General features: G+C 37.3%; 3 protein-coding genes across 4 annotated transcripts; 2 read left to right on the forward strand and 1 right to left on the reverse strand.

Annotated features, from left to right (window-relative positions):
* Nucleotides 1–2,609: 2,609 nt before the first annotated feature.
* Nucleotides 2,610–7,232, forward strand: fosl1a (FOS like 1, AP-1 transcription factor subunit a). 2 transcript variants are annotated; one of them, XM_067456603.1, is made up of 4 exons: nucleotides 2,610–3,084; nucleotides 3,665–3,919; nucleotides 4,854–4,961; nucleotides 5,049–7,232. In XM_067456603.1, the coding sequence occupies exons 1-4, from the start codon at nucleotides 2,941–2,943 to the stop codon at nucleotides 5,622–5,624; spliced, it is 1,083 nt and encodes a 360-aa protein (XP_067312704.1). In that variant the 5' UTR covers nucleotides 2,610–2,940; the 3' UTR covers nucleotides 5,625–7,232. The 2 variants fall into 2 exon arrangements, with proteins under 2 accessions (XP_067312704.1, XP_067312703.1); XM_067456602.1 differs by having other exon boundaries at nucleotides 2,611–3,084; nucleotides 3,662–3,919.
* A 934-nt stretch (nucleotides 7,233–8,166) lies between these two features.
* On the reverse strand, nucleotides 8,167–11,491 carry ccdc85b (coiled-coil domain containing 85B). The gene is made up of 2 exons (XM_067457698.1): nucleotides 10,921–11,491; nucleotides 8,167–10,809 (listed from the first exon to the last, which is right to left on the reverse strand). Exon 2 carries the CDS (start codon nucleotides 10,648–10,650, stop codon nucleotides 10,048–10,050), a length of 603 nt encoding a protein of 200 aa, XP_067313799.1. The 5' UTR covers nucleotides 10,651–10,809; nucleotides 10,921–11,491; the 3' UTR covers nucleotides 8,167–10,047.
* A 3,390-nt stretch (nucleotides 11,492–14,881) lies between these two features.
* fibpa (fibroblast growth factor (acidic) intracellular binding protein a) lies at nucleotides 14,882–22,706 on the forward strand. The gene is made up of 11 exons (XM_067456604.1): nucleotides 14,882–15,162; nucleotides 15,458–15,568; nucleotides 15,655–15,853; nucleotides 15,949–16,075; nucleotides 16,194–16,294; nucleotides 18,179–18,312; nucleotides 20,806–20,914; nucleotides 21,078–21,141; nucleotides 21,223–21,309; nucleotides 21,395–21,492; nucleotides 22,325–22,706. Exons 2-11 carry the CDS (start codon nucleotides 15,484–15,486, stop codon nucleotides 22,392–22,394), a joined length of 1,074 nt encoding a protein of 357 aa, XP_067312705.1. The 5' UTR covers nucleotides 14,882–15,162; nucleotides 15,458–15,483; the 3' UTR covers nucleotides 22,395–22,706.
* The last annotated feature ends 330 nt before the right edge of the window (nucleotides 22,707–23,036 follow it).

Consider the following 23,036-nt stretch of genomic DNA (forward strand, 5'->3'; position numbering starts at 1 on the left):
GTGGCTATATAAATCAAATGACTTTTTAAAGCATTAGAAGCTTAAATGTATAGCCTGCTTTTTATTAGAACTTTTATTTATTTTTTGTTTGTACTATTTTGTTATGCCATGTTTGTACCATTTTATCAATAAGACCAACATTTGGGAACTAAAGGAAACACTGATCACCATAATGATGATCAAAAATTCTCAATCAACATTTAAATCTTTGTTAATTCAACATTTATTCAACATTAATTGTGGGTGCAAACTTGATGTTGATTCAATGCAGTTAACGTTGACACATTAACATTGATTTAACATTGTTTCGATGGTGGCTTGCTATCTGGGTCGCTTTTTGATTGCTTTGAAGGGTCAAATTACAGCTTTATATAAACCCAGCCTTAACTTTTATGCTGGAAAATGGTCCTCAAAACTTAGGTCCATGATTATCATGATAATAATATACATTAATATACATTATTTATTTATTTAAAAAAATATCCTGAGGGAACAATAAATACTACATATTAGGCCATCATTTGACTGATTTGGATCAGAGAGAGAGATAATTTAAGATATAATCACCACAGTGTTTTTCTTTTTCATGATTCATTGGTTTTGTGCAGTCATAAAGTTGAAACACCCCAGTATATTTGTTGTAATAGACCAAAAATGTAATAATTCTGAATTTTTTATGGCTTTGTTGAGTTGATGCATAATTTATTAAATTCACGTCTATCATGTCACAATTAACTTGACATGTTGGCTTAACATGAATTCAATAAATTATTCAATTATGAATTTAATAAAAGTTTCAATTATATGATAATGGCAATCATTTAAATACAAACATTCATATGTAATAATTACACTTAACTAAGTTAGAAATAATAAGCTTATTATCTGGAGCACTGTAAATTATCTGGCATAACGCTGGAGTAGTAACATTTTTGTGATAAGTTAAAGAATAGCAAAATATTTGGATGGATACGTGTAATAACTGCACTGGGGAGTGCCATTAATTTCTTAGTGTCCAGAACTTCAACATACGTAAATTGTTTGCATCAGTACCAAGCCTTGGGTAATAGCACATCCTATCACACAGGCAAGAAGCACCTTGCCTGCATGTCAAGGCATGTTGCAATCAGAGCGTTGCAAAAGGGGTGTGTCATCACATCATTCCATTCTGCTTAGGTCATAATTCACTTAATGAGGCGCTAACACTCTGGTTACAACCAGATTTTGCCAGAAGAAATCTGAAATACAGTACCTTAAATACCACAAAAGAAACAGTGACGTCATCCCAAAGGAAGTCAATTATTCCTCAAACACAGAGAGGGCATATTTAGATAAGATATCTCATTCAGCCTTGTGGTTTCATTTTTACAAACATTGTTTCCTTTGGCACAAACAGATCAGTGTACTGAGTGTAGTGTGATAATGAACTGTCCAGAAATGAGTCATAATTATGCTGAAAATGATGCTCATATGGAAAAGTGGCAGCAATAAAAATAATAATTAAAATAAAAAATATATTTTTATTTGTTGTGTTTTCTTTCAGTATTTACATTTGTCTTTAGAAAGTATGATTTCAGAGGGACCAGGAAAAGTACTTAACTGGGTCAAATGTCACCAAATGTAATAAAAGTGACCAAGAAGATATTAAAATTCCCCCTTTTATTGTTTTTTTGTTTGTTTTTTGCTCATGGTGATGGTGTTTTTTTATAGTTATAATTGTTTGATTTTTAAATTATTTCAGACATTTGGCTCAGAAGCATTTAACAAACAGGTGTTTTATGGTTAAGAAAATAGTACTTTCATAAGAATGTCAAAATATTTTTTTGGCATTGATGTGAACACTGTGATAGGAATTGAGCTGAGAGGAGGCTAAAAATCACAGAATTGAGATGTATCTTCTCTGTGATTGTAAAAAAAAAAAAAAAAAATGGTTGCGCTCAAAATACACCAGATTGCAGGTCTATTGTGAACTGCCCAAACATCTGTGGTTTCAAAAAGAGAGAAGGAAAGGTCATGAATCAAGATTTCACTGCCTGACGCATGAATCATTTTCCCTTTTATTGCGTTAAGAGTGATTCAGCTTTAGGGATTCAATAGTGAAAAGCAGTGAAAATTGTTTCATGACCCTTCATTCATTCATAGCATTCATTCACTGTATGGTGCTTTAATGTGGTCTCTCCACAGGAACGTGCTGAAACCTCAATGTACACACACGACTTCACTTGTGGAAGAACAACCACTCTCTGAATATTTACTCATCGGAAGAGTACGTGAACTGCCTGGTGTGACAAATTAAATGTACACCACATAAGTCGTACATTGTTAACAAAAACCCGCATGCAGGAAAATTATCTTAATAGTTCCCTCAACTAAAAACGAAACGTTTTTCGAAACGAAAGATGCAGTAAAAAGGTCTAGTTTCGATATAAGAGTTCAGCGCGGATATCTGGCTCAAACAACCAAACAGAAGGAGTTCCCGGAAAAATCCATATATGGACATATACGTAATCTTCCATGTGACTATACGTCATTCAAAAGATCGCCAGCACCATTTCCCGTAAGTTGGGAGGGGCGAAAAATGTACGGGTCTTGGTCACTTATTTATAATCTCGTGAACACTTGGAACCACCAGTCTAGAAGAAAAACAGCACTGTATTTTATATGTTCTAAAAATTTAAATTTAAAATTGTACCCTATCGCTGTCAGCAATATGAACATTTTGAACGTTGATAGAAACTTCTAGATTCCCCCAGGTGTATCGTGGTGGATTCTACCGCTTTCCCGCATTAAGGTGGATATTTAACTTGCGTTTGAATTTCTCGTGAACCGTCAGTGATATATAAGTAGGAGAAACCTTTTTGGGAAGCAGTCCCAGAAAAGAAAGAGCTACATAGACTTAACCAAGAGTTTCCGTTGGATTACTAAAGGTCAACGGCATACATGTTCAACTACGGAAACCTAGGCAGAGGAATCGATCGGACCTTCCCAGATAGCAACTCTGGATCAGGATCGAGCTCTGCATCTCTATCTACGACCACTGCCACAACTCAACAACAACAACATCAACAACAACAACAACAACAGGTAGGCATCTTTTATTTAATATCTATCAAGATTATGTTATACTCTTTTTACTCTTTAAGGTTTCAAAACTAACATTTCATCAGGTTTATATAATAATTGACAGTTTGACCAATAGTTGACCTTTTCATTGTCAGATTACCTCTATATTTTAAAACTTACATACCGGTATCTTAAAATTCTTAACGTGTCATTATTTATTTTAATTAGTAATTTGTGAAAAATGTTCATGAAGTAGTCTGACATATTAGAAATGTCATGAAAAATGATATTTCATATGTTTAAATATGTCTTTCTTCTCTGTCGACCACATGGAGTACATTTAGGGACCCCTGGTTTAAATTTTATTGACCAAATAAGGGCAGACAGTATGGTCAAGTAATGATAGTTAAAGATTTTATGATCTTTATGAGTGCGATTGCTTATTCAGGGTGGTGTTTATCTGGGAGTTTCTGCAAATACAACAACAATGGGTTTTTGAGTCATAATGAGATATAATAAAGTCTCCTCCCTAAATCATTGATGCCAATGCCATGGTAACCGATAATATATTGTCTGTGTCTTCTCTACTTTAAAACAGAAGTATTCCGTGGCAGGATCCGGTCAGTTTGTGCCCAGTCTCAATGCTATAACTTCAAACCAGGACCTTCAATGGATGCTTCAACCCTCCCTTCTGGGCACCCCGGGGCCATCCAGGGCATTTCGACCATCTTACTCACTTCCACCAAGAATCCCATCTATGAATCCTCAACATACTCTATCACATCTATCCCGGCCAGGTGTTATTAGAGCAGCTACAGCTGTTGGCAGCTCAACAAGAAGCAGACATGATGAACATGTACGTTAACTTTAACAGCTCTCAGTCAGTCAATGTGATGAGTCATGATGGGAGACTGTGACAGCGTGGTTTGTCACCATGTTCACCTGTCATCCTCTCCATTTTTGTCAGTGGTCTTGGCTAAAACCAAAACCAGCCATGCGTGTAATTCTAATGATGAGACTGGCCGAAATCAAAGCGTGGAAGACAGAATGTGTAATATCCTGTTGTGAGTCCAGTCTGTGTGGCGTGTGAACGTGTTTGCGGATACATACAGGGTGTGAATCTCACTAGGGCTTATTGAAAAATGTGAACTATGTATTCAGCTGTAAATGTTAATTCTATATGTTCAAAGAAGACTCTATACAGAATATAATTTATAATATGCTATATAGAGGAAAGCATCTACCCCGGATTATTCGCAGTGAAGCTCATTCAATATTAACTCATGAAATCCTTCTTGACTCGTGCATCCAAGTATTGAGTATGGCAGGGTGAGACTGAAATAATGAGACAGGAAATGGGATATCATGTGATTCACTGGAGTAAAATAATGACTCATTCCTGAGTCACTAGGGTGTTTGCAGGTGATTCATCAATACAGGGACAGGAAACTGCATAATGATGCTCACAAAAGAAATAGAGCGAGAAATTAATTAACGGAATATAAATGGATTCATAATAGAGTATTTACAGAGATGAAAAATCTCTGAATGTAAGGTAGTTGATGATTTTTGTTATTAAATAAAAAATCTCATCCCCTAGATGGCAGTATTTCCACAAGTTTTAACAACTATAAAAATGAAGTTGACCAAGGTTCCAATTAAGCAAAAAGTTTTATATTTTATATATTACTTTTATTAATTATTATTTGTTGTCTTTTTTATATTTCTTATATGTGAACGATGTCAATTTAACTCACGTTTCTTACATTTGCTTTACTTTCTCATTTCAGCTGTCCCCTGAGGAACTTGAGCGGCGTAGAATTAGAAGGGAACGTAATAAAATGGCTGCGGCTAAGTGCAGGAATCGTCGACGTGAACTGACTGACACATTGCAAAATGTAAGTTTTTTTATTTGACGTTTCCTTTTCATTGAAATATCTTTGAATTACCTGGACCCAAAATGAATGTTTAAACTTTTTCCACAGCAAACTGACCAGTTAGAGGATGAAAAATCACATCTGCAGAAGGAGATCGCAGAGCTCCAGAAGCAAAAAGAAAAGCTTGAGCTGGTCCTTGAGGCCCATAGACCCATCTGCAAAGTCCAGGACTCTGACTCGGACTCTGACTCGAACAATGACCTCCCGACACTGAGGGGAATCAAGATTGAGCCTGTGGACCCTGAGCTTCCTGGACCCTCTGGACAATCAAAGAGTCACACCAAGCCTAGTAAACCCAAGCCCAAAATTATCATCCCACCTCCAGCCTCAGCCTCCTCTGTTACCAGCGTAACTCTAGAATCAGAGTCTCTTCATACTCCTGTCCTCATCTCCACTCCGTCTCTGACTCCCTTTTCTGCCAGCCTGGTCTTTAGCTACCCCTCTTCTTCAATGGATACCAGCTCAGCGACTTCATCCCAAGCCCTCAGTCTCGCCACCTCTCAACACGGTTCCAGCCAGTCTTCTCGTAACCCTCAACCATGCGGTGTCGCTCATCGGCGCAGCAGCAGCAGCGGGGATCAGTCAGATCATTCTCTCAATTCACCAACCATCCTCACCCTTTGATTTCTCACCCGCTGTGAGGGAAAAGTGTTTATGACTTCCGAATGTCTTTTTACTACTACACACATAAGCAAGTACTGCATGTGTTGTGCTTTTACCTGAGTATTCTGTTTACCTTTATTAATGGCAATTATCAAGTTGCTTGAATGCATTATAAGAATACAGAAGCACAAGTTAAAGGTGAAGTGTGACATTTTTGATGAATTGGCATGGACTATTCTGTATGTTCAACCAATGACAGACAGTGTGATTGTTTTTGTAAAAAGTTTGAAGACAGTCTTTATTTCTTTCATTTTTGAAATTGCACACTTCACCTTTATGCTGGTATAGTGCAAAAGGAAAGATACATATAAAGTAGACTGAAATCATTTATATATAACACTGAAAACTGACTGACATTTAAGCCCATAACTTTTGACTGTAGTGGCATTAATAATAGTATTATTTATATATATATATATTCATTTATTTCAAGTACACATTTAATATATCATGATGGTGCTGTCGCAATTTAATATCTAGCAAGTTTAGGCTACAAGTAAGTTGCTGTGTGCGCACCAGAGAGTTAATGAGAACGATGTAGGTTGCTCACCATTATGCCTTTCAGGAAGGGATGTTTAAAGCATTTTTTAAAGAGTGTATATTAAGTTATTTATTATTATGTTTCCATTTTCGAAATTGTATGGTTTTAATTGACGGATCTGAATTTTGATCGGTTATACTGTCTTGCAATGCACGGCGTAATGCTATTTCTCTGTCATTTTATGTTTTTAACCTTTATTTAAAAAAACAACAACATAAATGTTATAATAACAGTGTGTGCTGAATAAGCTAGTTTTAAAGAAACTGAAGGGATGCAAGCTAGCCTACCTGGTTCTTTACATACACTGTCTGCAACACCACATCTCAAGACTGTACGCTTCAATGACCGACTCACTGTTACACTGGTTAAATTATATTTTAACTTCACTGAACACTTTAGTGGTTACTCTATGGTGGTTTTTTATACAAATACAAAGGTGTGTGTTTCACAGGCCAGAAATTAATTGTTAAGATACTCTGTATGCTGTATTGAATACACTATGTTAGATTCTACTATAACTTGACTACATATAGTTTTGTATTTATTTTTGAAAACAAGATATTTTTATAAATACTTTTAACTGGAAACAATGTTGCATGCTGTTTAACATCTAATAAACAATTACTGAAAATATGTGCTGCTATTGGGAATACTAAACAATATTATGACTTCTGAGCGGTAAAATAATGGAGTAACTTGAATTTATGAATTCCATTTATTTCTATTTTGTATGAAATAAATCAGTAAAAGTTTATGTATGGTCGCTTCTAAAAGACTATTTGCAGCTGTAATGTTATTTCAGGGGGCACACATATATAAGCAATGAAGTAAATGTTTAGTAAGTTACATAATGGAAAGTGAGTTTCTCAGCACACAGAGGAGGGGTTAAGCGCACGTTTCCTTCAAGGATGTCAGAAAAGTTCAATGAGTCACAAACACATCTGCCTCATTTGGAACCAGTTTTTGCTCCTCTAACAGTGTTGGTCGTAATGTGATGTCTGAAAGATTAAACAAGAATTAAATTTCTACTCAGGACAAACTTTCTGTTTTCTTTTTTGTCATCTGCATGTCTGTGTGGTTGTGGAAAAAAATGTGCTCTGCATGACAAGGTGTGCGAGGATATGCATGATGTAAATAAAATAAAGAGATCCTTATCGCATCCATAGATGCCATAAAATAACCTTTTTGGCTTTTTTTAAGTGTGAAAAATATTTAAATGATCTGATTACTGTAAATGGATTTTAAAGGTTCTGATTAATCAATGGCAATTAAAAACCTATATTTTAAAAACCACAGGCTATGAATTAGTGCAATTCATAGCCTGTGGTGACAAAAATGTATGGAAAATACATTCAAAACAATTAAAGATGAACAACCTGCACCTCACAAAGTGAAATAGCGTACAGTAAAAGAGGCCAAGATATCATAAATATACAGCGAGCATATTAAATAAACATGGCGACCCTATTTCCTCCACACTGCGGCCTCTGTTATCGCTCTGATTTCAAGTGAGTCACTTTAGAGGGAACATGAGAACATATGATTGAGATAATGAAGAGTTTGTACTGAATGAACCAGCAAGCACATGTTCTGCTGAAAGGACCTCTGTTTGCCAGTCACAGTGAAATTATTTCTGGCTCCAGTGCTGCTGTGCAAACATCATGCCAAAAATAAACCAGTGAAACATCAATAAATTAAGTCCTGGGCTACAATATGACTAAGGCCTCATTAAGACATGACGGGTGAAAATTTCATCCATGCTATTATAAAGATATATATATATAAAGAGAGAGAGAGAGAGAGAGAGAGAGAGAGAGAGAGAGAGAGAGAGAGAGAGAGAGAGAGAGAGAGAGAGAGAGAGAGAGAGAGAGAGAGAGAGAGAGAGACTATATGCGTGTGTGTGTTTGTATATAGTTAATGGAAAGTGAAAGTATGAGGGAAAAAAGACCAGAACAGATCATGGTGTGTCAGTCATGTATTTAAAGCTATCTCACTATGAGCATAGCCTGAAACAAAGCAAATGCTAATCAATCAGAGAGCTGGGTCCTGTAGCTATAAAACTGAAGTCATTGAAATAATACTGATCATATGTTCGGAATTAAAACAAACATGTACAACAGAACAATAGTATGTAGGAGGGTTATGTAGTATGCAGCAAATACAATAAAAATGACTATTATAATAACAATATTTAGCACTATTTTCAAACTACATGTCTGTCAATGTTTTCCCCTCCAAACAGTGTCAATTCAGCTTCAGCATGTATTAATTAAAATCTTAATCTTTTCAAAGCAACAACTGAACACAAAAGCTTTGTACAGTACAGCTGTGTAGTTAAAGTGGGGTTAATGCAAAAGAAAGTTCATTTTGGATTCAGTGCAGAGCACAGCAACACCGTTTAGTGGAGCACACGTCACTACATCTAGTGAATTATACTGTCCAGTTAAAAAAACAAAAACAGGAAATAACAATCTCATACTGTAGAAAAGTGGTCTAACATGTGCATTTCCAGTGAATCATTCTTGGGCCTCCACGATACAGCCATATTATGTCACAAAACAATTGATCTGCTTACAATGGAGGCTTTTCTTTAAACAATCATTTGATACTACCAGTTCCTCTCCATTGTTGAAAATGATTCAGTGCTTTTTGTAAATGATCTCAAACAGATCATTATAGTATATGGCTCTAATCAGTAAAAATGTGAATCTCTAAAGATTGAAGATTCATTGCAGCCCTGTCATAGTGCATCGTAGGAGAAACATCAGCCCGTGAACAGATCAGTGCACACTAAAACCTGGTAAAAGTTAGCAGTTTCTCCCAAAGTTGTTTAAAATATCAACCCCAAAACTAAACCCCAATTTGCCCCTATCTACAACCCCTGTACGAGATGAGAGGAAACATTCCAAAAACACTTGGTAAAAAGATACATTCAAATAATGCTACTAATACATAAATAGGTCTGCAGGAAAATATGAAGCTTTTGAAACATGGTGGACAGCTTTTAGAAAGTTCAATATGGTAGGCCATCTTAGACCAAGATTAGACCAGTTGCCAGATGGTTTTCGACTAGCTTAGACCAGCTAGATCCCGGCCACCATGTTCCAAAAACACAGCTACCAGCTTAAGGGGAAAGTGATGAATTATTCTCATTCATTCATACATGTATGACTTTCTGTCTTCTGCAGAACACAAAATAAGATATACTGAAAAATGCTTGTGTTTTTGTCCATACAAATCTTTGTTAGCTGAAATTTTGTCCCAAATTTTGTTTTTTTTTAAATGATTTGTTAATTTCACATTTTTATGATTTAATTAGGTTTTCATCCACTCGCAGTTTCTTCACAAACTCCCATTCTGTTTTGGACACCTTTGACTTTTACATTATGGATAAAAACAGTTCTTCAACATATCATAATTTGTGTTTTGCAGAAGAAAGAAAAGTCATGCAGGTTTAGAACGACATGAGGGTGAGTAGGCTAAATGAAGACAGATTTTACATTTTTGTGTAAACTATTCCTTTAAGCTGGATTTTCCAGGAGGACAGGTTTTGAAAGAAAAGGCTGTTACTTTAAAGCTTAAAAATAATGATATTTTGTCTGGCACCCAATAATTTCCCTCAAGTTGTAAAGGTCTGCTAACTATAAAATGTTAATCAGTGAAATAGAGAAACTGTACTTATGGCATCAAAAGGCCATGAGTAAACTATCCTACTTAAGCGTGGTCTATTTCCACCCAAATCTGAGATGTCAGTGTCAGAAAATGTAAACTACTTTTGTAGACAAAAGGTCTGTCTCAGCATCAAGAGAGAAGGTTAAAGTAATATGGCTCTGCTCCTCTCCTTCAGTCATCTGGTGAACACACCAAGTGCAGCTGGTCTGGACTGCCAACACTCCCGGTGCTGGAGCTCCCGTCACCCACGTCCCGGGCCACCATACACGGTATGTTGAGATCCGTGGATCCACCCGGGCTGGAATCACTTCTGCTTACGCACTCTTCCTCGAGCACCAAACAAAGTTCCTTGAGATCCAGATTCTCCTTCACCAGACCGTCCTGCATCCGCTCCAGGTCGGCGAGCTTCTTGAGGTATCCGCCGAGGTCCTCGCGCATCACTTTGGAGGCGTGATGGCCGAATAGTTGCCACTCACGCGCGAGCTTCTTCACTTTCAAACGGTCGTCGTCCAGAAAACAGCATAAATCCCGTAGTTCCTGGTTCTCCTCTTGCAGCCGCTGGTTGATGACTTTGAGTTCCCTGATTTCAAGCAGATGTCCCTGCAGTTGTTTATTGACCTCCTTGATTAATCGACCGCGCTGTATGAGAGCGGACATCTTATCCGATTCTTCTTTGCGGAGTCGATTCACCAGCTCTTCCTTAGAGCAAGTCAGCAAGTCTTCATCGGACATCTTTGACAGCTCCCGGTTCAATATTTCACTGTCGCTCCCCATATTGTTCAAAAATTCACCATCAATTGATATTACAGCGGTTAAACCATAAGATAGGTCTTACGAGGCACATGAGATGTTTGTCACTGTTAACGGATCGCAACATTCCTCACCCAGGCACGAAGAAAACGGCCATTTCCTCTTCGGTCCGCTATTTATAACCTATAATAAGGAGAAATCACAGTTCTTATATGCAAACAGTCTTTTTTTGGGCCACGTTTAACGATTAAAACGATAAACTCATCCAGACTGTAACACACTGAACAGGCCTACCTCTCTCCTCGGTGTTTAAACCGTAATTCAGGGCAGCATTAATTTCTCAGTGTTTCTGGGAAGCACTGAAGCACAATCGCGTTTGTTCCTGCTCCTCGGTATGGGATGCTAGGTCAACACAGAGGTTTAAAATAATCCCCGTGGAGCATCTCTTCTCTTCTGTATTATCAGGGATCACAATGTCCGTCCGCATCCGTCTCTCTCCGCCCTAAAGCTTCCACTCGTTCCAGTGCAATGCAATCCACAGAATAACACGTTATTATTATTTACTGTCTAAATAGGCAAGACTTCCAATCGCGAGCGTTCCTAAAACGCGTTGTAAATATGAAAAATAAATAAATATATAAATAAGTCGAATGAGTCGAAATGTAGGACAGGCTGGTTACACTAGTGCTGCATGCGATTGGTCGGTTTTTACAAAAGAGCTATGCGGGATAATCCGAATGAACGAGGTTAAAATGTATGCAGCCTGCGGGTTTACTTCGTGGTGATTCCTGAGGAATTCGCTGAGATGTTCCTTGAGACAGTGTTTCCTTTGGCGGTGGTGGTTGGGGAAGCAGTGATGTCTTCCCCCATCTCCTCCCCCTCTCCTCTTCACCCCCTCCCCTCTTCTATTACCGTAAAAATCTGCACTGTACCCTGCAGTGAGCGAGTTCCCCTCTCACAGCTGTTTCTAATGTCTAAACCATCATGATAGGCTACTCCTATAACAGACTGAAGATATGTTATTTTAGAGGGTATTAATAGTTAATACGTTTATGTTGAACTATCTCTGGATGAGGACTTCTAACTCCTGTGATGAGACTGCACACGGGACACACACATAACTAACGGAAAGGGTGACAAAAGCTTTTTTCTCTACTGTAAGCCATGCTATTTAGCCACATCCTTCCTCCCTGCTCTCCAGCACAATTGCTAGCACGAGGACATAACAATGTGGGTGTTAACCAGGGCCAGGGGTGAGAGGGGGGTTGCTGGAGTGAGAATGGAAACAGGCCACAGTTTCGGATATAGGAGCGGGAGGGGTGAACAAAGGCATGCATGACAATGGGGGAGAGGTGCAGAATAATAAGGCCATGTCAAAAATACTTGTGCTCATTTGGTAACATTAGTTAAAGGAAAATGTTCTGTCCCTTCAATGACAGCTACGCAAGTACTTTGACACTTCAAAAAGTCCTTAGGCTAAATAGGCTAAAACAAATCCATATGAATTGATTGGTTTAGACATTTTCTGAAGAGACACAATAGCTTTATATGATGAACAGATTTAATTTAGGCTTTCATTCTTAATAAACACTGATCAGTGTACATGCTTGATACACAAGAACAACTGCCTCTGTTCCTAAACCTACCCTTCACAGGAAACATTCTGCATTTTTACTTTCTCAAAAAAACTCATCCTGATTTATAAGCCTTTTGAAAAGTGGGGACCACTGGTTCACACAATGTAGGTAATCTCAGGTTTTACTATCCTTATGGGGACATTTGGTCCCCATAATGTAATATAAACAAGGGCACACGCACGCACGCACACACACACACACACACACACACACACACACACACACACACACACACACACACACACACACACACACACACACACACACACACACACACACACACACACACACACACACACACACACACACACACACACACACACACACACACTTTCTCACTCACTCACTCTCACCAGAATTCTAATCTGCGCCTGCACCTGTCCCTCATCTGCTCACTCTTCAATTACAGTAAAAGCACACATCTCAGTCACTGTCTGGTCTCCAATGTTTTACTGACTCTGAACTACTAATCTGAATGTCTTTTATCCCAGTTATACTCCTGAATCTCCTAGTAAGATCCTCACTTGTTTCCTCACTGGTACCCAGCTCTGCTCACTCTTTCCAGCCATCCAGGAAATGAGTGTTCTCCAGTCTCTTTCACTCACTGGTCATTGTCTCATCCTAAGCTACCTGGTAAAAGGAAATTACTTTGTTATTCTTTATTATCTCTCATCGATGACTCTGATTTTACTATTACTCACCTGTTTCATTTGTGCATTTCATCTGTTCAATAAATGCCTGTTTGGGTATGATAATCCTGTCTCTGAGTATGGTATTCATTCCATTATAATATTAAAAGTTTTATCATCATTGTATAGCCTAAATGATATTTCCCTACACCATGTTAATGTACAATTCTAAAAAATAAATGTTAAAGTACTAAGGGATTTTGATGAAGGTATGATATGTAATATGAATATAATTTGGTTAAATTTTTTACATAAATGCTTTGCATCCTTAATTGATAGCCTACAGTAATGCTAGCCTATACAGGGACACCCTTATTATTATAAATAGCTCAAGCCTCAAAGGCATCATAGTGATGCAAGCGAGTGAGGTCAGTAATTTTTCAGTTGAACACTACCTGGAATTAAACTGATGATGTGCTTGTATACTACCAATGTCACCATGATAGATAACATTTTTTAAACCATGCATTTCATTTTAACATTAGCCTTCAATTTTATTATGAGTCCTTATAATAACTAATAGGACCCATTCAATGTGGTGCTATCTTTATTACTCCTGACATATTTTAATTACAAAGTTTTAGTATTCTTATTTAAACCTATTAAAGTCACAAATGGCACTATTTGATTGTAAGACACATTTTGCCAAACTTCGCTCATTGTGCCAAACTCTACACACAAGTAAACATGACACAACACTGGGAAATACACCATTCACATCTGTGTCAAATTGAAATTCTACTATCAAAACCTTAACTCTGCTATCAAAACCTTACATTCCTTTGTCAAAATAACTCCTGGTGACAAAATGATACACACTTGGATCATATGAATACACTTTCAGATCAGAGGGAACACACTAGTCTACTTTATATAAAACACTGCAGTCTTTAATTTGCACTGTTTTTATTCAGTTCATCAGTTAGCATTCTGTGAAGCAATGAAACATTTTTTTCCAACAAAGGTTTTCACAACAACCAAAAATGAAAGTACTGAAATGTTACAAATGAAATAATACTGTACATCACAATACTATACTTCATACTACAGTACAATCTCAATGGTACAGTGCTATGTACTGTAGGCTACTATTATGTTACTCAAAAATAAAATAAAAATTCTTACTAAAGGAGCACTAGCCAACATGCAATACAGTAAAGTGATACGGTACATTATGTAGACAGTCTGGAATGGAGAGTTGCTGTTTTCCAATCTGAATGTCCTTATGATGGATGCAACTGTGAACCAGCTTAGATGTGGGTGGATTCTCTGCCCAGTTTGAAAAGTGAAAAGTGCCTCTAATATCATCTGAAATATTGTTGTGTATTGCTCTCTCTCTCTCTCTCTCTCTCTCTCTCTCTCTCTCTCTCTCTCTCTCTCTCTCTCTCTCTCTCTCTCTCTCTCTCTCTCTCTCTCTATCTCTCTCTCTCTCTCTCTCTCTCTCTCTCTCTCTCTCTCTCTCTCTCTCTCTCTCTCTCTCTCTCTCTCTCTCTCTCTCTCTGGCTTAACTGAGGCGTATTTGTGGTTGGCTGATTGGTGTTCAGTTTTGCAAGTAAGTGCCTTCAGGTATGAATTTGAGTGGTTGCAATTGCATGTGTATTGTATTTTGGATACATGTGTTTTCAATGGCACCCTGAGATTTCATTTTTGAACGAAGTGTCTTATGTATGAAATAGAGTGTAGTATGCAGGACCAAGTGTGTTGCATAAAGGCGTAAGTGTGTTGCAGAATTGCAACTAGAGTGTAAAGCAGTGCTTTTGTTTAAAGGTATGGGTAAACGTGTTTGAGCTATAGTAACAAAAGTTGTGTTAATTTAGTTTAAGCATGGGTCTATAGTTTTCAATCAACGGGCAAAAACTGTAATAAATATAGCCTACAGTCGACAACTCACTACCCGAAACTACAGTCACGTGAATGTGACGTAAAATGAATGCGGCTCACACCCGGAAGTAGTCACAACGATGTGCTGTTGCTATGGAGGAAGCGTAGTCGCTCGTTTTGACAGTTTGTTTTTGTTAAACATAAATGTGATGTTACCACCGTATAATTGACTCGTGGTAATTATATCTAACTTACGTACGTATCCCAAAAGCTCATGTTTTTGAGCAAGTTAATGTTGAAATGAACTAGAAATACAAAACAAGAGCTAATGTTGTTATATCTGGATGTGATTCAAATCCCGCTGTCACGTTAAAACACTTGTGTGTCTGGTAAGTCCACCTCGGATATTTGGAAAATATGTCATAATGTAGTGCATGTCTGAGACGTATGGTTTGTTAAATTGTGTAAGGGATTAGTTAAACGATTAATGATTAGTTAACGGTCGTGGCTTCAGTTCTGACTAAGGAACAGTTGCTGTCAGTCTTTTTCTTGACTTGCAAAAAGTGCAAAACAGTGAGACTATCTAACGTTAATACCAGTTTATTCTTGCAGCTCACTTAGTGATTGTAAAAAGCATAACGTTATGTTTGTTATTAACTACCATGGTCATATGCCCCTCTACAGCTTAAGCATACATTGCCGCAGTTAAGATGTCTGTGGAGCTGGATGTATTTGTTGGAAACACCACCATTATGGACAAAGAGGTGTATCAGCTGTGGTTGAATGGATATACAGGTAAAGTATAGTTCATGAGACTATGAACTACTGTAATACATGCTTATATATTTATGTTATTTATAACATTGTGGTTGCCTTTATAGTGAATGATGCAGTGACGGTGCGTATAGAAGGGGGTGTAATGGAAGAGTGTGAGGCGAGTGCAGAAGTATTGCTCAGTGACACCATGGACCAGTACAGAACTTTCCAGATGTGCGAGAGACTTTTACATCACCCAGCTAAACTAGCCAATCAGCTTCTGTTTCAAATACCGCCAGACCGACAAGCCATGCTTATTGAACGGTATATGTGCTGATTTGTGTCTTGCCAGTTTAAATTGTTTTATTGAAACAAATATTCCATTTAAAACTAGTGCATGTATTCACATTTTCTTCTAGGTATTATGCTTTTGATGATTTGTTTGTTCGAGAGGTCCTGGGCAAAAAACTCTCAAAAGGAACAAAAAAAGACCTTGATGATGTTAGCACAAAGACAGGCATTACGCTGAAGAGCTGCAGAAGACAGGTGGGCTTAATGATTCCATTTGTAATTATTTAGTTCTCATTTCTGTGAACTAATGCTTGGATGCTTTTCCAAGACTCTGTTGGAAATAAAATTATTATATTTATCTCCTCGAATATAGTTTGACAACTTCAAGCGAGTGTTCAAAGTGGTGGAAGAACTCAAGGGCCCCCTTGTGGAAAACATACGGCAACACTTTCTGCTACCTGATCAATTAGCAAGGTGAGAAAAAATATGAACATTTGCTTAAACTACTCTTGAAGGTTCGGTTACACATTACAACAAGGTTTACTTTGTTAAAATTAGGCTGCATTTAAACTTGGCATTATCACGCGATCAGCGTGATCCCGGATCAGATCAAGCAGATCTGCTCATCAGTCAATCAGAACAGCGTGTTTACATTTGTTCACATTAAGTGGTAACTGTATCTGGAGAACTGATCGGATTTCTGTTTCTTGTCAAATATTTAAATTAGATCTGTAATAGGCCTTTATTACTGAGTGTAAACAAATTTTGCTCTATTAATAGGCAGTGCCCATATAGCATGGGATTTTTGTGATGTATTCACATACACTCTATATACAATATATACATCTCAGACAGGGTGCTTAAAGGGTTAGTTCACCCAAAAAGGAAATTGATGTCATTAATGACTTACCCTAATATAGTTCCTCACCCGTAAGACCTCATTCGGAACACAGTTTAAGATATTTTATATTTTAGTCCCAGAGCATATGCAGTCTATGCCTACTTTATTGTCCATGTCCAGAAAGTTAATAAAAACATTATCAAAGTAGTACATATGTGACATCAGTACGTTGATTAGAATCTCTTGAAGCATCGAAAATACATTTTGGTCCAAAAATATAAAAAACTACGACTTTATTCAGCATTGTCTTCTCTTCCGTGTTCCTCAAATAAAGATTCAAACGGCCATGTGATTTCAGCAGTTTGGATCGTGTGTCAAACTGCCAAACTGCTGAAATCACGTGACATTGGCATTCCGAATCATTGATCGATTCACTAATTCATGGCCGTTTGAATCTTTTTTTGAGGAACACGTATGTGTTCTTGTATGATGAAACAAAGAAAAAATTGTATTTAGACACGAGAGGGCACAAGCATTTATATAGTGGAGGCTATATGTAACATGCAGAAAACGTAAGAATCTGACCACCTTTTTATTAAAGGAATACAACATTAAAACACATCACAAAGAGCATAAATTAGAACTAAACAAGAGTAGGCTATGCAACACATGGTTTATTGATGCATTGCTGTATAAAATTAAGAAATGGGTTGACTTGACCATGTTAAATGAGTAAAATTATCCAGGTTTATGCTAAGTTTGTAGAAATGCATATTGTAGACAACAAAAATGAAGATTATTTATAATAAACTTGCTGAAACAATAAAAACAAATAACATTAAAAATCAAATTCAATGTGTATTCCGATTATTCCTCTGGCAGTAAGTAACGGGATCTTGAGCAGTGTGCAGCCCTTCATTTAGATCTCACGACTAATTTAGCTGAGAGACAGTGACCTCATTCAGATATTGTTGCACAATTAAAATGAAAGATGGCACAGAGGAGATCATGTAAGTGTAAATAACTAGTTTTAAATTATTGTCGCGGTCAAATATGTTTAAAATCTTGTCAACTGCACCCGCCCATTATTTTCCAACAGCCTTCAGAGAGAGTTGGCGGTGATTTAGCCTTTATGATGGCGTCCTCTGAATGTTGATAAGATGGCTGGATTGTGTTTACATTACACTGAGATCCAATCACAATGCGTCCTCGACTACCTCTAGACCAGGACACGCTGATCGGATAACATTCCAATCAGAAACACATTTACACTTCCCTTTTTAATGTGCATGTGGACAACATCTGGATACAGGTTGCATGTTAATGCCAAGTGCCAGACACAGCCTCATTTAATGCATTAACTAATATGAACTAACAATGAGCAATATATTATTAGAGCATTTATTAACCTTTGTGAATGTTAGTGCTCATGTTAGGTCACAGTGCAATAACTTCACTGCTGATTTGGTGCTTTTTCACCTTCTCTTGCTAAACGATCTTGCCAATTCTTCCTCCAGAGACTATGCTGCAATAGTGTTCTTTGCCAATAATCGTTTTGAGACGGGGAAGAAAAAGTTGCAGTATCTAACCTTCCAGGACTTTGCCTTCTGTGCAGGGCAGCTCATCAACAACTGGACTCTAGGAGCTGTGGGTAAGACCAGGCACACAGCTCTTACACAGCCAACTTCAATACTTGAAATTGGTCAATCATGGGATTCAGGGATTAATATTCTTGTAAAATGGCTACTAAACTAAATGGCTGACCATTATCATAGTCAGCCGATTTCCTACAGTGTCCTAAATTATGTCTTTTGTACCAACTAAGGTTATTTTAATGTATTTTACTATAACATAAAATACTTTTAAAACTACATTCATACTATATATGTATTATAATATATAAAATGTATAGTAGTCATAATTATTATATAATTTTAATAATAATTATATAACAAATAATTATATAATATTTATTTCTACTGACCTGGTCTGGTCAGTGGTTCAAAATGTTATGTCCTTCCAAAATATTCACTGGCAATCAAAATGAATAAATAAGTGCGTATGTTCAACCGATGTGATCTCGTATGTTCTACTAATTAAGCTTAACATGACAGCAAAATATTAGACTTATTTATTTTTATTGTATTAATTTTTATTTTCAATTTTGATACCACAGCAAAAAGTATAGTATAACTAGTATAAAGAATAATACAATAAGAACAAATAAACATATTACAGGCAAAAATAAACAATAGAACAAAGACACTAATGAAATAAACAGTGCTTTAAGTTTATACAAGTAGGTTTAACAAAGGTGCTCTGGTACAGAAATGTAATCATCAAATGAAAAATAATACTGCATAGTCTTGAATATAGTTTACGCTCTGTTAAAGCTACAAATGTTATTGAGTCGAGCAGTGAGTAATTTTCTATAAACCACTCCATTCACATCAGGGTTTTGATCATTAGAAGGTTCATCAGGGTTTTTATGATAAAGACAGGCTGACTGCACATTTTCCCTTACATAAATGTCATAATGTTTAATTTGACATCTGTATGTATTTTATGAATGTAGTCCGAGGTTAATAATAGACACATCTTCAGTCTGACCACATGTGTAGTTTAGAAAAACACATACAGTGCATCTGGAAAATATTCACAATGCCTCACTTTTTCCACATTTTGTTATGCTACAGCCTTATTCCAAAATTGATTAAATTCATTATTTTCCTCAAAATTCTACAAACAATACCCCATAATGACAATGTGAAAGAAATGTGTTTGAAATTTTTGCACAAAAAAAAAAAAAAATCTTTAAAAAACAAACACATGTACTCACAGGCTTTGCTCAGTATTTTGTTGAAGCGCCTTTGGCACCAATTACAGCCTTTAAGTCTTTTTGAGTGTGATACTACAAGTTTGGCACACCTAATTTTTGGCAGTCTCTCATTCTTTATTGCAGGACCTCTCAAGTTCCATCAGGTTGGATGGGGAGTGTCGGTGCACAGCCATTTTCTCATGTTCAAGTCTGGGCTCTGGCGAGGCTACTCAAGGACATTTGCAGAGTTGTCCTGTAGCCATTCGTTTGTTATCTTGGCTGTGTGCTTAGAGTCATTGTTCTGTTGGAAGATGAACCTTAGCCCCAGTCTTGAGGTCCAGTGCACACTGGAGCAGGTTTTTATCAAGGATGTCTCTGCACATTGATGCATTCATCTTTCCTCGATTCTGACTAGTCTCTCAGTTCCTGCTGCTGAAAAAATCCCCACAACATGATGCTACCACCACCATGCTTCACTGTAGGGATGGTATTGGCCAGGTGATCAGCAGTGCCTGGTTTCCTCCAAACATGACACTTGCCATTCAGGCCAAGAGTTCAATTCTTGTTTCATCAGACCAGAGAATTTTGTTTCTCATGGTCTAAGAGTCCTCCAGGTGCCTTTTGGCAAACTCCAGATGGGCTGTCATGTGCCTTTTACTGAGCAATGGCTCTGTCTGGCCACTCTACCATACTGGCCGGATTGGTGGAGTGCTGCAGAGATGGTTGTTCTTGTTCTTCTTCGATCACTCCCTCAGTTTGTTCGGGCGGCCAAATCTAGGAACAGTCGAGGTGATTCCAAACATCATCTATTTACTGATGATGGAGGCCACTGTGCTCAGTAGGACCATCAGTGCTGCAGAACTTTTTCTGTACCCTTCCCCAAATCTGTGCCTTGATACAATCCTGTCTCAGAGGTCTACAGACAATTCCTTGGACTTCATGGTTTGTGCTCTGACGTGCACTGTGTGACCTTATATAGACAGGTGTGTGCCTTTTCCAAAGGCAGTGGAAACCGGTTGCACCTGATCTCAATTGAGTATCATGGCAAAGGCTGTGAATAGTTATGTGCATGTGATTTTTATTTTAACGTAATTTTTTGTTTTTAAATAAATTTGCAAAGATTCCAAATAAACTTCTTTCTTGTTGTCATTATGGGGTATTGTTTGCAAATTTTTGAGGAAAATAATGAATTTAATCAATTTTGGAATAAGGCTGTAACATAACAAAATATGGAAAAAGTGAGGGCTGTGAATACTTACCGACTGCACTGTAGATGAAATCTCCTTTTTTGTCTTTGTCAAAAAACAATTTGTCTCTCTCCATAAGATAACATGATGGAGGACATGGATGTAGATCTGGATAAGGAATTCCTTCAAGACCTCAAAGACCTAAAAATTCTGATCACAGACAAGGATCTCTTAGATCAACACAAAAGGTGTGTGTTCAGCACTGTGTGCGTGTGTGAGAGAGTAAGTGAGTGATTTGGATGGGCAGAAGAGAGATGTGGGTCTGAGGAGGGCTGTTGTAAATGTCCAAATGTTGCATGGTTACTCCCTCTGTCTCAGTCATCTGAATAATGAAACCTTTCATCCACTCAGTTTAGTGTGCACTGCTCTACGGGGTAAAACGAATGTCTTCAACGAGATGGAAACCAATTTTAAGGTAAGTGGGTTTGTCATGTGTTTCTTGTGAAATAAATGCTTTTCTGCATGATTTTTGATTTTAAAAAATCTTCTGGTGCAGAATCTTTCAAGAGGCCTTGTAAACATTGCTGCCAAATTAATCAACGCAAAAGATGTCCGTGATTTCTTCATTGACCTTGTTGAAAAGGTACTTTTTAATGTAATAGAAGCATCTATCAAATATGAAGTATTTACATTTTTCACAAAGTATTAATTCTTTGATCTCTTCACAGTTTATTGAACCTTGTCGATCAGACAAATGGACATCAGTAGACGTGAACCTCTACCTTACTCATTATACTAACTCGGCACATATCCTTGACACCTTCAAGTAAGTGTCACTATGGCTTGTATAATGTGTATGGTGATTTTCTGGACAGTTGCTTCATATGGAGGTCTTAGTTCAGGGGAAATTCTCTTTGCAACCAGTGGGGGTCGCTGTATCTTATGCACATTGCTTTATCTGTAGTCACCTTTGTTTCCTGTCCAGTCATTTATGTGGTTTAACCGCTGTGGAATGTGGTTTTCTGTTTATTCAAACCAAATCACGACACCCCGAATCACTTGGAAAATATGTATTTATCTTGAAGTACACTACCATTCAAATGTTTGGGGTCAGTAAAATGTTTAATGTTTTTGGGAAAAAAAGAGAGTCTTCTGCTCACCAAAGCTGCAGTTATTTCATTAAAAAATGCAGTAAATTAGTAATATTAATACAATTTAAAATGCTTATGTTCTTTATATACCTGCGTTATATTTGTTCCTGTGATGTCAACGCTGCCAGCATCATTATTCCAGTCTTCAGAGTCACATGATCCTTCAGAAATCATTCTAATATGATGATTTTTATTAGTATCAATGATGAAAATAGTTGTGCTACTTAATATTTTTTTTAGCAACTGTGATTACTATTTTCTGTTTTTAGGATTCTATAATGAATAGAAAGTTCAAAAGAAGACTATTTATTTTAAACTGACTTTTTTCTTGTAACGGTGTATAAATCTTTACTTTTGATCATTTTAATGCATCCTTGCTCAAAAATATTGATTTCTTGAAGTATTGAAAAAAAAAATCATACTGATCCTAAACCTTTGGTTGGTAGTTTATATGAGAGTGAACATCAAAGTGAAAATTTCAATGTTAACAATTTTTTTTTTTTTCAGGCATCATGCTGTCTGGACCAGGTACATGGGAGTTATCAAAAGTTGCATCCTTAGAATGTACCATGAGTAAAGAATCTTCATTTACACATTTTCTCTCTCTTCATGATAACTCATCTGCATCCAGTCTAGCATCTAATGAATTTGTGGCCTGATATTTAATTCCCAGTCTATCATCTTTTTCTTTAATCTTTTCCCGAATACCCCCCCCCCAACACACACACACACACACACACACACACACACACACACACACACAAACACACACACACACACACACACACCATCTGTTCTTATCTTCACCTCCCTCTCCCTCCTTCATTCTTTACCCCTTGGCCTCCAGAACTGTATGACTTGTAAATAAACACAGCATGATTTCCACAGACACTGTCTGCATTGTGTTTTCATTAACTCTGCTTGTAGGTTTGACTGACATAATTTGGCGGTCCTAATGATAATTAATATGCAAACAGTCCAAAGGATGTAGTGGTTTGAGCCCTTATGGTCCATAAACTCCTGACCCGTCTGGCTTGACCAGAGTAAGCGGCCGCTCCGATGGGTGTGAGGTCTGTGTGTGGGCCCATTGGGGGCTGGGAAAGCAGTAGGAGGCCACAATTTGTCAGGTCCTGGTGGCACAGTGTACGTGTGTGTTTTTGCAATAATGGGATGTAATGACAGCTGTCAGCCCTACCACATTACTCATAGGTAAAACATA

Source organism: Pseudorasbora parva, chromosome 11 (assembly GCF_024679245.1).
Source record: "Pseudorasbora parva isolate DD20220531a chromosome 11, ASM2467924v1, whole genome shotgun sequence".
Lineage (NCBI taxonomy): Eukaryota > Metazoa > Chordata > Actinopteri > Cypriniformes > Gobionidae > Pseudorasbora > Pseudorasbora parva.